Raw genomic sequence first — 13054 nt, 5'->3', positions numbered from 1 at the left:
TCAGCAGGATTTAAAAAGAGGGATAGAGCCCAGTAGAAGAGGGGTCATATGTAGTGAAAAGAGAGGTGTCAGAATAGAGCTTGTGAGATGGGCAGAAGATAATGTTATCTGATGGCAGTGGGCAGTCCCTGAGAATATAATAGGGCGAAGAGGATGGGCAGCAACACATTTAGCAGTCTTGACACGGTGTTTGAAACATGGAAGCCCAAATTACATACTTTAAAAATAGATCCTGTATAAGAAAATGCATCATCCTTGGAGGAAAAAAGCAGTGATCAGATTTGTGTATCATTTTTTTATATTTGATCTACATTTAGCTTCCGTGATTTTAGTTCTGTTTATTCTTAATTTGTCCTTGAAATTTTTAGCTAGGAGTCAAGAGTACTTTCAACATTGGTAGCTGCTGAGATCCAAAACAGTTTATCCTAATCCTCTCTAGTAAAGGCACTGACCTAGACTTGTCCCCCCAGAGATTCAAGAAATGCTTTGGAGAGTGAGTTTGCCTATTTGCATAGCAAAATGGTCATATGGCTAAGTCATGAGGAAATAAGTCTATTGCCAAAGGCAGTGTAACCTTGACACATACATCCTCTCCTTTAGAGTAAAAAAGCCAGGTAATTACTTTGAGATATACAGATAAATGCAAGTCTGCATAAAGAAAATAAATATTCAGCTATGTACTTAGGTAAGGGCACTGAAGGCATTTCAGAATTTTTTTCAGGTGACGTATGTGCCTTGAAGATAATGGGGCAGCACTAGAATTCTCAGAGGCAGCCTGGGATCATCACCTTGATGTTTCAGATGTGGTTATTGAGATTACGGCAGGAGTCATGTCTTTAAGTAAACAGCAGATTTTAGCAATGGTGAATAAATTAGCTTCATCTTCCTAGTTAGAATGCAGGAGTTTGTTTGAGCATTACAAATTTACATGAACTTTCAGTCCTGGCCCTTCATATTATTTTTGCTACTTTGGCAATGCCTTGGTGAGAGGCCAAGGAGACTCAGAGCTCTCCTTTTTGTTACCTGTCTTTGCCTTTGAGCCCATGATAGTGATTAACCAACGTCAGTGTATTATTTGGACAGTCCCTAGGTGTGCCTACTACAATAGAATCATTTTTATGGATTTGCTGAAAAAACTGTTTCCCCTTTTTCTCTTTTACTAGCTCTTCCCTAGTTTTAATAGAGCCATCATCCCAAGACCAGAAGGAAGTAAGTGCTAATGTATAAAAATGACTGTTGTCTCCCTTTCTCATGAGTTACTCTGTTTTTATTACTGATGTCAAACTGTTGCTGGGTGCTTGCTCTCTGTACTCTGTGTCAATCTGCTAAGTGGTGGGTGTCTTATCCACTGAGGACCTCTTCAGACTTTTCTTGACTGCTGAAACTCGCCTTGATCTTTCCCATCTCTGAGCCTTTTTCTTTCTAGTCTTCCTCTACGGAAACCAAAATACTCTATCATTGACTTTGGTATTTGATTTTATGGCCATAAACGAATACACAAGAGTTTCAGGCATGCATCTGTAAGCTTCCTAGGTTATAAACTCCTGTGGGTGGGAACTCCCCACCAGTTCCTAGGCTCCCAACCCCTCTCACCTCCACACGTGGTATCCTTTATCCTTCCAGTCTCTCGGGCGTGGGCTGTACAAATAGTCAGCATTACACCTTAGAAAATAAAACTAATAGCAACCAAATGCATTCAGATATTCTAGGACAATGATCTTCCCTTGCCTTGTATGTCCTACAGGAAAAGGAAATAATCTCTGGCTCTTGTACTCTTGATTTTAACTGGGATAAGATGAAGATGTGATGAAATTTTGTGGATTCTTTATGAATCTATTTTTCATATCTTTGGAAGAATGAAGCCACATTTGTCAGATGTCCACAGTTTGGAGACATTGTTAAATGAGCCACGATTTCAAAGTGATTATGGTGTGTGCATCACTTAACCCGGCCCTGGAAATTCACCAGGTGCCTCGCAAGGTTGTCAGCCACGGAGGCATCTGCTTAGGACTTCCCTCCCTCTTGTCTTCTCTTCTATTGCCCTTTCTCCTCCTCCTTTCTCTTATCCCCTCTTTCTCTTCTCTCTTCCTTTCTTTTCTTTGTACCTGAGAAATGAAAACATGTTTTGAAAAAGTAGTTTTGCTAAGCAGAAAGAAACACATTTTATATAAATGTTGTGAATAGTAGATCTGTAAAAAAGTACACCACTGCCCACTTTTCCTCATTAAAATGCTCTCCAAGCTTAGCTTTAAACCTGCAAAGTTTTTGTTCATAAATTATTCCATGCTATCCCTTCTGAGAACCAAGGGTTAGTATTCCTGCTTCTGAGTTCTAAAGGCGGAATAAAGCATTCACTTTCCCTGAGTGCATTTTTGAAACAAGAGTTGTCTTTTATTAGGGTCCTCAAATACATCAGCCTAATCAATGGCAAAGTATTCATATTAGAAAAAATATAAAATTGTATCTTCAAAATAATTTTTTTTGCTACATGAATCATTCATTATGAAAATAATAAAATATTAAACATTTAGAGCATGATATAAAATGTGAAAAAAGTTTCTAGCTCATCATTCAAATACTATTTTTAAGAGTGTCTAAGAATTTTTTCCTCCTAGGTTAAAAAAGAAAAGTTTTGTGTTATTTCCCCAGCTTGTCAAGTAATTTAAGAACTTTCACTTATGTTTATAATTAAAAAACAAACCTGAGTTGTTGGAATTTGGGCAAAACATTAACTATTTCTGGATAGATTCCTCTAAAGATTAATTGTAATCACTTTCTTTTTCACTATTTAAAATATTATTTTTGTTAACAGCTAGTTTAAATTATGAATTTATTTATATATGTTGGTAATGTTAGTCATATATGGGTAATGTTAGTCGTGTCCAACTCTTTGAGACCCCATGGACTGTAGCTTGACAGGCTCACTGTCCATGGGGATTCTCCAGGTAAGAATACTGGAGTGGGTTCCCATGTCCTTCTCCAGGGGATCTTCCCAACCCAGGGATTGAATCCAGGTTTCCTTTCTGTAGGCGGATTCTTGACCGTCTGAGCCACCAAAGAAGTATCTGTTGTTAATGAAGGTCCTGATACTACAAATGCTCCTCTTCTATGAAATTCTGATTTACGTTATTTAAACAGGGAGTGCATGGCCTTTAGTTTTCTTTTTTTGAAGAAGGAAATAAAAAGTATATTGGACCTAAATAATTTTGTCTTGTTTTTGTCAGCAAGAAAAATGTGAGTATTTGCACCTTTAATATTTTACAACTGTATTTCTTTTAGGTGCACAGTTGGATAAGATGGGATTCACAATTCTTAGAAAATGCATCCGTGCAGTTGAAACACGAGGTAACATGATTGAATCATTTTATTCATGAGAGGCTATAGGTATGTAAAATCTTAGGGTTGTTTCAAATGCTTTTTGCTTGGTTAAGTAGAATGAAATACTTTAATACAAAATGCACCTTCTAGGCATCAGAGATTCAGTTGTTCATTTACTCTGAGCTGGGTAGGGGAGGAGGGTGGCGGGGGTTCCTTTTTATTTACACGTTTCTTCCTTGTGTTGAAACCTGAAGTCAGTGGAAGAATCAGCAGCACTGGACTTGGACAATCAGTCTTAATCACTTCTTGTTTACACGCTAGTAAGGTATTTCCATCTTCACTTGTCTTGTTAGCTTCCAGTTTAAAAATCAGCATCATTGAGATATCTTTTATGTATGGTAAAATTCACTGATTTTAGCTGTAAATTGATAACTTTTGATGAATGTGTTATAGTTGTGTAGCTACCACCACTGTTATAGAAGATTTTTATCTCCCCCCCAAATTCCTTTGTGCCCCTTCTCAGCCTGCCTGCCATCCTTGGCCCTTGGCAACTACTGAACTGCTTTTTATCACTTTCGTTCTTTTTATTTTTTTAAAAAGCTTTTTATATGAATGGAATTATGCAGTATATACTCTTTTGAGTCTGGCCTCTTTGGTTTAGCATAATGCTTTTGAGATTCATCTTTTTGGGTGTACTTTTGTGTGCTCTAAGTTGCTTTAGTCATGTCCAACTCTTCGCGACCCTATGGACTGTAGCCAGCCAGGCTCCTCTGTCCATAGGATTCTCCAGGCAAGAATAACGGAGTGGGTTGCCATTTCCTTCTCCAGGGGATCTTTGCGACCCAGGAGTTGAACCCACATCTCTTACATATCCTGCGTTGGCCAGCGGGTTCTTCACCACCAGCAACACCTAGGTGTACTCTTAGCGCTTTTGTCTTATTGCTAGGCAGAAAATCCATGGACGGAGGAGCCTGGAAGGCTGCAGTCCATGCGGTCACTGAGAGTCGGAGATGACTGAGCGACTTCACTTTCACTCTTCACTTTCATGCATTGGAGAAGGAAATGGCAGCCCACTCCAGTGTTCTTGCCTGGAGAATCCCAGGGACGGGGGAGCCTGATGGGGTGCTGTCTATGGGGTCGCACAGAGTCGGACACGACTGAAGTGAATTAGCAGCAGCAGCAGTATTTCATTTTATGGATATACTGCATTTTGTTTATTCATCCACCTGTTGGTAATTTTTGAATTGTTTCCACTTTAAACTTCAGGAAGATAATCCCTCCCCATTTTGGTTTCCTGACTTAAAAGCTCAAGGGTCTTTTGTTTCTAGTCCTTAAGGAAAAACAGGGCCTTGGTGCTTTGCAGCCATTGTGGCAGGCTTTGGAGAAACTAAATACAATAAATTTGCAAAACAAGCTGTGTCTGGGGGCTGGATTTCTCTTTGTTTAGAGTCTAGTGAAGTATGGATAAATTGAATATTTAATTCCCTCTCATATATTGTTTATCCCAGTCCTACTCTGAATGACTTAGCGGAATGAAGCATTACACTCACGTTTTCTGTCAAAACAAGGTCTTTGTTATAAAGCCAGGACTGCCACCTGTGAAATGAGAGTGTTGGCTAACAGATGAATACGAGCTGTTTTATGATTTGGGGATTTGCCCATCGATAATAAAAACCCAAGCCACAGAAAGCTTTTCTTCCATTCTCCCTTACAGTGGCAATTCAGGCAGTGACACATTTTCATTCATTTCAACCTGCACTGAGGTTGAGCTGACAAGTTTGTTCTTTTTCCTAATGGTTCAAAAATTTCCAAAATGGGGATACTGTGATTTTTCATCTCTCTCACTTCATCATTCATGTTTCTCTTTTTCCTGAGCTTCTTAAGAGCCTTTATGGTATCACTTGCATGGTTTTTTTTTTTTTTTTGTAAATACAATTCTTTCCACAAAGGATATAATTTATATCTACTTGTCTCTGCCTGGGCAGATAGAAATCTATCTAGAATGCTTTCTGATGAATCTGTAATTTTATGGAGTGTTATGTTCATTGGCCTCCCAGGTGGCGCTAGTGGTAAAGAAAGTGACTGCCAGCGCAGGAGATGTAAGAGTCACGGGATTGATCCCTGGGTGGGGAAGATCCCCTGGAGGAGGGCATGTCAGTCCACTCCAGTATTCTTGCCTGGAGAATCCCATGGACGGATGAGCCTGGCGGGCTACAGTCTATAGCGTCGCACAGAGTTAGATACGACTGAGTGGCTTAGCGTGTATGCACATGTTCATTGAATGGAATATGTATAATAGAATCTGCATGAATTGAATGTATTTTATTATAAACATGTAAATTTTTTTATAGAAGAATGAGTCTATATCTTTTAAGTTAGATTTTTCCCATTTACAATGAAAAACAAAAATGCATATAATATTCTTTTCAAATCTGTTGTCCCTCAAGGTCTTTCATAACTAAAGCCTTTTGTTTTTAGTAGAGTAATAGGCTAAAAATAGAGTTAAAAGGATCAACTGTCAGATCATGTTACTCAGTATGATGAGGAACCTTGTGGAATCGCTGAGGTTTTTATCCTAAATTTGGAAGTTCCCTCAGGGAATATTGCTCTGAATGATTTCCCCTAAATCAGCTATCACAGCTATTGATTTTTTTTTTTGCTACCAATGTTGTTGCATCACTTTTTTTCATCAGTCAGGATAAAGCTAGTTTATGTTCCTATAACAGGAAGCTGGAAATTCTCTGCGGGTTAAGACAACAAGACTTATTTCTCACTCAGATAGTTGGTAGGAGGGCTTTGCCCATCACTGCTACCTGGCCTCCAGGTTCCTGGTTGCCTTGCCTGGAGACTTTGGACCATCAGGTGAATACTCTGGCTTTGATGCGAGTTTCATTTGCTCACAGCTGATTGGTTAGAAATGACCACATGGCCTCGCTCAACCCCAAAGAGTCTACATAGCACACCCCTACCAGGAGCCTGGAAAGCAGGCAGAGAGCCAGGAGTATCTGGTGGTGGCATTAATGACCGCTGTGCGTGCTTTGTGGATCTACATGCCTACGGTCCAGAGGCATTTAATGAGATCTGTATGAAGAATTATTTCTGTTCACATTTTTCAACATTTTAAACAAAGACTATCATTTTCTCTGAAAACTACTGTTTCATACGTTTTGGTTAAAGCAGTTAGTGTACCTTTTACCTAACATGTCTTTTAAAAATGACACCTGGGATTTTTATCAACTTTTGAAAGCCACTCGGTCACGTCCGACTCTTTGCAACCCCATGGACTGTGGCCCGCCAGGCTCCTCTGTCCCTGGGATTCTCCAGGCAAGAATACAGGAATGGGTAGCCATTCCCTTCTCCTGGAGAATCCTTCTGATCCAAGTATTTAACTGAGGTCTACTGCATTACTGGATGATTCTTTACCATCCGAGCCACAGGGAAGTGGCATCAATTTTGTGTTATCATTTAAATATGTACAAAGCATCAGACAAATGCCTAAAACTTGCTGTAGTCCTCAGCCCCCTGAGAAAAGGTAACATTTTTACTGATGTATCTACCACACATAGTGATGTAGATAACATATGTACTATGTGACACATATGTAGTGTAATATATGTTGTCCTAGAGGGGACTGTTAGCATTTAGCATTTGCTGTGCTAACAGCCAAAAGCTAACAGCCAAAAGCATCCTAACAAACCCCATTTCACTGTAATGTCAGCATCAGTTAACAGATCCTACTCTTCGTTTCTGTAGAGTTGTTCATGAAGCTAAGGCACACGAGAGAGTCAGATCAAGGGGTCTTTCATCCATTTACTGAGTATTTGTTAATGATCTTGTACTGGCTCTTAATGGATCCAGGTCATCTGACCACCGCTGGGAGCATATTGCTTATGTTTTCCAAGTTGAAGGACTTCCTGAAGCATCTGTTCTCAAACACTGCTGTGCCATGGAATCACCTGAGGTCTTTAAATAATACTGCTGCCTAGCTCTCACCCCCAGTCAGTCTGATTTCATTGCTGTTGGGTGTGAACTAGGAAGCTGGCGTTTTCAATGTTCCCCAGGTGATGCTAATATGTAGTAAAATTTAGGAGTCTTAATGGAAGAGTTTCTTATGTATTGGAGCAACGGGATACACAGATGTTATCTATATAGTGTCCTGCTGGGAGGGATTGGGGGCAGGACGAGAAGGGGACGACAGAGGATGAGATGGCTGGATGGTATCACTGACTCGATGGACGTGAGTCTGAGTGAACTCCAGGAGATGGTGATGGACAGGGAGGCCTGGCATGCTGTGATTCATGGGGTCGCAAAGAGTCAGACATGACTGAGCAACTGAACTGAACATGGGGGACTTTCAACTTCTTTTTTAAAATAATCCAACCTAAACCCAGACAAACAACAGAAAACTTCCAAAGAAAATAGCTCCATGTTTGTTTCCTTCCCTCAGTAACAAATGATTTGTCATAGTTAAACTGCAGTTCTCATGTGAAGCCAGTATTTATGGAGCATTCATGGGGTGAATATAGCCTTGCTCTAGGCTTTTGGGATTCATATTAAAGGTTGGTTACATGTAATGCTCAATCCATGAATGGTAGACAAAACATAGATATTTGTAAGTAATTTAAGGATTTCAGATACTAAAATAAAACTGTTACCAGATTGTGTGGATGAAGAGAATTTGAATATACAGATAGATTGCTGAGTGTGTGTCTCTGTGTATGTTCAGTTGCTAAATCGTGTTCGACTCTTACGATCCCATGGACTGCAGCATGCCAGGCTTTCCTGTCCTTCATTATCTCCTGGAGTTTGCTCAAACTGATGTCCACCCAGTTTTGATGCTATAAACCATCTCATCCTCTGCCTCCCTCTTTTGCCTTCAGTTTTTCCCAGCATCAGGGTCTTTTCCAGTGATTCAGCTCTGCATCGGGTGGCCAAAGTATTGGAACTTGAGCATCAGTCCTTCCAGTGAATAGTCAGGATTGAGTTCCTTTAGGATTGGCTGGTTTGATCTCCTTGCAGTCCAAGGAGCCCTCAAGAGCTTTTTCCAGCAGCACAGTTTGAAAGCATCAATTCTTTGGTGCTCAGCTTTCTTTATAGTCCAACTCTCACAATCTGTACACGACTACTGGAAAAGCCATAGCTTTGACTATATGGACCTTTGTTGGCAAAGTGATGTCTCTGCTTTTTAATATGCTGCCAAGGTTTGTCACAGTCTTCTTCCAAAGAGCAAGCGTCTTTTTCAATTTCATGGCTGTAGTCACTGTCCACAGTGATTTTGGAGCCCAGGAATGTAAAATCTGTCACTGCTTCCACTTTTTTTTCCCTTCTGTTTACCATGAAGTGATGGGATCAGATGTCATGATCTTAATTTTTTGATTGTTGAGTTTTCATCTTAATTGAAGTCTGTGTTTTAGAACAGCCTTCTTTGGATTTATAGGAGTAGAAAAGTATATTTTAGCGTTTAGAGAGACCTCACCAAAGATGTGGAGACAGAAAATAGCCAAATGGAAAGGAAGCATGAAGAAGTAGAATAAAAGCAATACTCAGGTGTTTGCATTTAATTAAGAACCTGAATGAGCACTAGAGGGTGGTGGATAGCAGAATAGCAGGCTTAGAGAGGTAAATATAAAAGCTAGTATTAGTGACCATATGTGGGATAGAGGGGCTGAAGAAGCACGTGGGAGGGAGGGGGGAGCTCAGGTTACTCCAGGAAAGAGTTGCTTTCTGTGAATGATGAGATGTAGGTTCCAAAATGGTGCAATAAAGAGAGGCCTTTCAGAAAGTTACAGGTAGGTACAACTTTTTTTTTTCTTTTTTAACCCTTTCAGGCTCTTAGTTTCTAAAAGACTGTCACTAGGAAGTTCATTCATCCTGTCTACTCCCGCCCCATCTGTGAAGGTCAGAGAGCTAATTTTTTTACACAGTAGATTTTACTGCTCATTAAGTGTATCTGTTTCCTCTTTCTGTCCTTCCCTTGGGTTGTTTTGTTTCTTTTTTAAACTGTTTATTTTGCATTGGAGTATAGCCAGTTATCAGTGTTGTGATAGTTTCCGGCGGGCAGCAAAGGGACTCAGCCCTACATATGCGTGTGTATCCATTCTCCCCCAAACTCCCCTCCCGTTCAACCTTTGGATTGTTTGAATCCTGAGATGTCCGTGTTCCTTCCTTTGGCACTTCTGTTGCCTGGTATTGTTAATTACGTACTTATTTTGTTTCAGAACGTGGAGAATAATTTTCTTTTGTAAATAACTTAAGGAACCGCCTCCCATGCCCAGTACCTGTTTTTTTTGGAGTTGGATGAAACCACATTTTCCAGGTGCATGCACTATAAAATATGCAAAAACAAAGTATAACGCTTGCTGAAAACCTTCTTTCAGTTGCTGTTTTTTAAATAGTCATAATTTAAAACTAAATTCGAATGCCACTTTGGTTTATGAAGTTTCTCTTAAAAAATTCTTCCATATGTGGATAATTTGAATATTCACTTTAATTTCTAGAGCATGGCATTAAGACGTCAGTCTAGGCAAGCTGTCAGTTATCAAATTCAGCTTTGTAACAAGCTGTGAATTCATGGGATAGAAGGAGGAAGCCACATCTAAGATATGACAGTCTTTGAATTGTCTCACGTAAAAGTGAATTTCTCTTCCTTTCGAAAGCAAAGTTTTAGGTCTTTGGGAAAATATCCTGAAGTTGGCTTGAGGACTTTTTCTGCTTCCAGAGCACTTCTAGAGCTGTATGGAGCCTTAGAATGGACCTGGTAGAAGATGATGGTGTACAATTTCAGTATTAATCTTTGTGGGAGGGAAGATGCCCGAAGTGAACTTGCAACATATTTTACCAGCATTGCACATTAATCTTAAATTGACAAGGGCCATTTACGTGCAAAATGAAGAAATAAAGAACAGCTGTCCCTGGAAAATTTACAGCAAGTTAACTAGCCTTTCTGGCTCACTGTCTCTTTTTTAATCAGAATGGGTGTGAGATGCGTGTGGGTGGAGAGAGAGGACGGTTTTCTGTGGGAGGGAGCTGGAGTCCTGTGGTGTCTGCATAATGCAAATACAGAGCTGAAATACTAACTCCAGGCGAGTCAAGACTGACTTTTCATTTTCTCAATTAGTAATCTTAATTGTTTTAAGAATAAGTACGTTTCCAAAGCTATTAGCTTCCAAATGAGTTGTTCTGTAAAATGAATAGCGACAAATGGTTAAACCGTCTTGTTCCTGAGTTGGCACGTGAGGTTTTGTGTGTTTGGCTCACAGTTGGATGAGGTCCGTGGGCATTTTCTTGTGAGCCTGTCTTGGCACTTGGAGCATCACGCTGGAGACCAGGGGCTCAGAAGTCAACCCTGATGAGAATCTCTTTCTCCACTTTTCTCTTTAGCTCTGCAGCCCTGTAAGTGAGCTTGTTAACCTGTCTCAATTTTATCATGAGCAAGACAGGCTAACAGGAGCAACTCCCTTGTAGTGCGGTTGTGAAAATCAGCAATGGGGATTCTTGGGATATTGGCATACATTGAGTGCTTAGTAAATGTGAGTTGCTTAGAAATAAATCTATTACTTGAAGCCAGTCATCATTAAGTGGTCCCATCATTGGTGCAAGGCTCTGGGAACACTAAGGAACTTTGTTTTTTTAATGGTCATTTATATAGGGAAAGAAATCACCTGAGTTCAGCTTGTCATGTAATGCTGTGTGACTTTTGTAAGAAGCAGCAAAATTAACTGGCTTGACTTTCAACCTCTGTCTCTCAGTGCCTTGTAATGGACACTTGAGCAGTTAAATGGCTCGAATGCAAGGAAGAGACCTTGTATATGGAAAAAGAAGAATATGGCTTTAGACTATCTCAAGCTTTCCAAAAAAGAAAGAAAAGAGAGACTGTTCAGGGTAGCCTAACAGTGCTGTTCAGTTGCTAAGTCGTGTCCTACTTGTTTGCAACACCACAGACTGTAGCCCGCCAGGCTCGTCTGTCCATGATATTCTCCAGGCAAGAATACTGGAGTGGATCACCATTTCCTTCTCCAGGAACCTTCCTCACCCAGGAATTGAACCTACGTCTCCTGCATTGGCGGGTATTTTTTTTTTTTTTTTTTACCACCGAGACACCACGGAAGCCCATACTTGAGAATAACCCACAGAAATATGGATATAAAGTTGTGATGATTTTTGACTTGTCCCTGTTGCCACAGCTGCTCTGAGGTGGTGAGGCAGGTGGCAGCAGAGAGACACCACTAGACCTTTTCCAATAATATTCTGATCTCTGTAGAGGACCGATAAAAAAAAAAAAGCCTTCCTAGAACTTTCCCAGTGGCCCAGTGGTTAAGACGCTGAGCTCACAATGCAGGGGCCACAGATTCAGTCCCTAATGGGGGAACTAAGATCCTGCATGCTGCATGGCGCAGCCTAAAAAAAACAAGTGTCTTGAAAATAGCAACTGCCAACTTTTGCTTTAAGTCTGAGTCTCTTTTTAAATTTATGTAAGTAAAAATTTGTAGCTACTTAAACTTGAGCTACATGAGTGCTGAGTTTGAAAAGAAAATGACTCTTACTTAGCAACCCATCCATTCTGGCTTGCTGTACTACTTATCCACTCCTGAGTGTGCACAAGTTAGATGGACTTTACTCAGCACTTTTTGACTTTCTTCAAGGGAAGATATCGGGGTGGGGGGGGCGGGTAGTTAGATGGTAGAGATATGGTTCTTGTTCTTAATTATCACCTTTAGTTTAAGGCAGTGAAGGCTCTGAGATTTTATCTAAGTTTCATGTGAACAGGTTCCCCTGTAGAGTTTCATGGATGCCGGTAGAAAACTCAAGACTCCTGGATCAGGGATCAAGGACAGTTCCTTACTCTCAGTAGGCAGCGTTCTACATTTTGTGTTGGTGTCCTGAGCCCCAGTTCGCAAGGGCATGGCAAAGAGGGTGAAACATATCTGCACACACTGCATTGTGCATTGTGTTGTAGGAGACGAACTCTGAACTTTGGAAACTCGACTGTTTTGAAATGACTGGCACATGGGCCTGCTGTTTGCTCTAGACGGACACTAGCTCTTATTTTCCAAGGCTGCAAACAAACCTGTTCTTTGTGTCAGAGGAAGGTGCTGGCACAGTCGGTGTTCACGCACCCTGCGGTGTTGCTGGCGGAGGTGAGTGGGTGGGGATGGCTTGAGAAGATGCTCAGCAAGCAGTTGAGGCCGGCGTGTGGTAGGTCCTGGGTGTTGGGCTGTGTATTTGTCTCCGTTGTGCAAGCACTGTGAGAGTGACAGATTGGAGCAGAAGGGAACGCCCGAGGAGGAGATGGTTGGACGCCATGACAGACTTCATGGACGTGAGTTTGAGCAAGCTCCAGGAGTTGGTGATGGACAGGGAGGCCTGTGTGCTGCAGTCCATGGGGTCACAAAGAGTCGGACACGATTGAGCGACTGAACTGAACTGAGAGTTGATGTGGGGAGGGGCACAGAAGCAAAGACGGCTGGTTGGATTTTAGAAATAATCCAGGTGAGAGGTGATGGAGGTTTAAAGTTTCCATTGGCAAAGGGAAAGAGATAATGGATTGGAAGAGAGACTCAAGAGAAAAATAGGATCTGGTGACCTTTTGGATGTGTTCAGTTCAGTCACTCAGTCATGTCTGACTCTGCGACCCCATGGACTGCAGCACACCAGGCTTCCGTGTCCATCACCAACTCCTGGAGCTTGCTCAAACTCATGTCCATCAAGTTGGTGATGCCATCCAACCGTCTCATCC

The 13054-nt window shown here is 41.0% G+C and overlaps 1 protein-coding gene across 9 annotated transcripts in view; it reads left to right on the top strand.

The window, feature by feature from the left end:
* ARHGAP10 (Rho GTPase activating protein 10) overlaps positions 1-13054 on the top strand; it is a 375184-nt gene that overhangs the window by 206280 nt on the left and 155850 nt on the right. For all 9 annotated transcript variants that reach the window (XR_011561289.1, XM_070770139.1, XM_070770135.1 and 6 more), the window contains 2 exons: positions 1164-1209; positions 3280-3345. Coding sequence is in view for 8 of the 9 variants with exons in the window: in XM_070770139.1 (XP_070626240.1) it covers positions 1164-1209; positions 3280-3345 (112 nt within the window). In the remaining variant the exon portion in view is untranslated. The remainder of the gene's footprint in view (positions 1-1163; positions 1210-3279; positions 3346-13054) is intronic.

Source organism: Bos indicus, chromosome 17 (genome assembly GCF_029378745.1).
Source record: "Bos indicus isolate NIAB-ARS_2022 breed Sahiwal x Tharparkar chromosome 17, NIAB-ARS_B.indTharparkar_mat_pri_1.0, whole genome shotgun sequence".
NCBI classification, from domain to species: domain Eukaryota; kingdom Metazoa; phylum Chordata; class Mammalia; order Artiodactyla; family Bovidae; genus Bos; species Bos indicus.
Note: the sequence above shows the minus strand (reverse complement) of the source record. Positions and strands in the feature narration are given on the sequence as shown.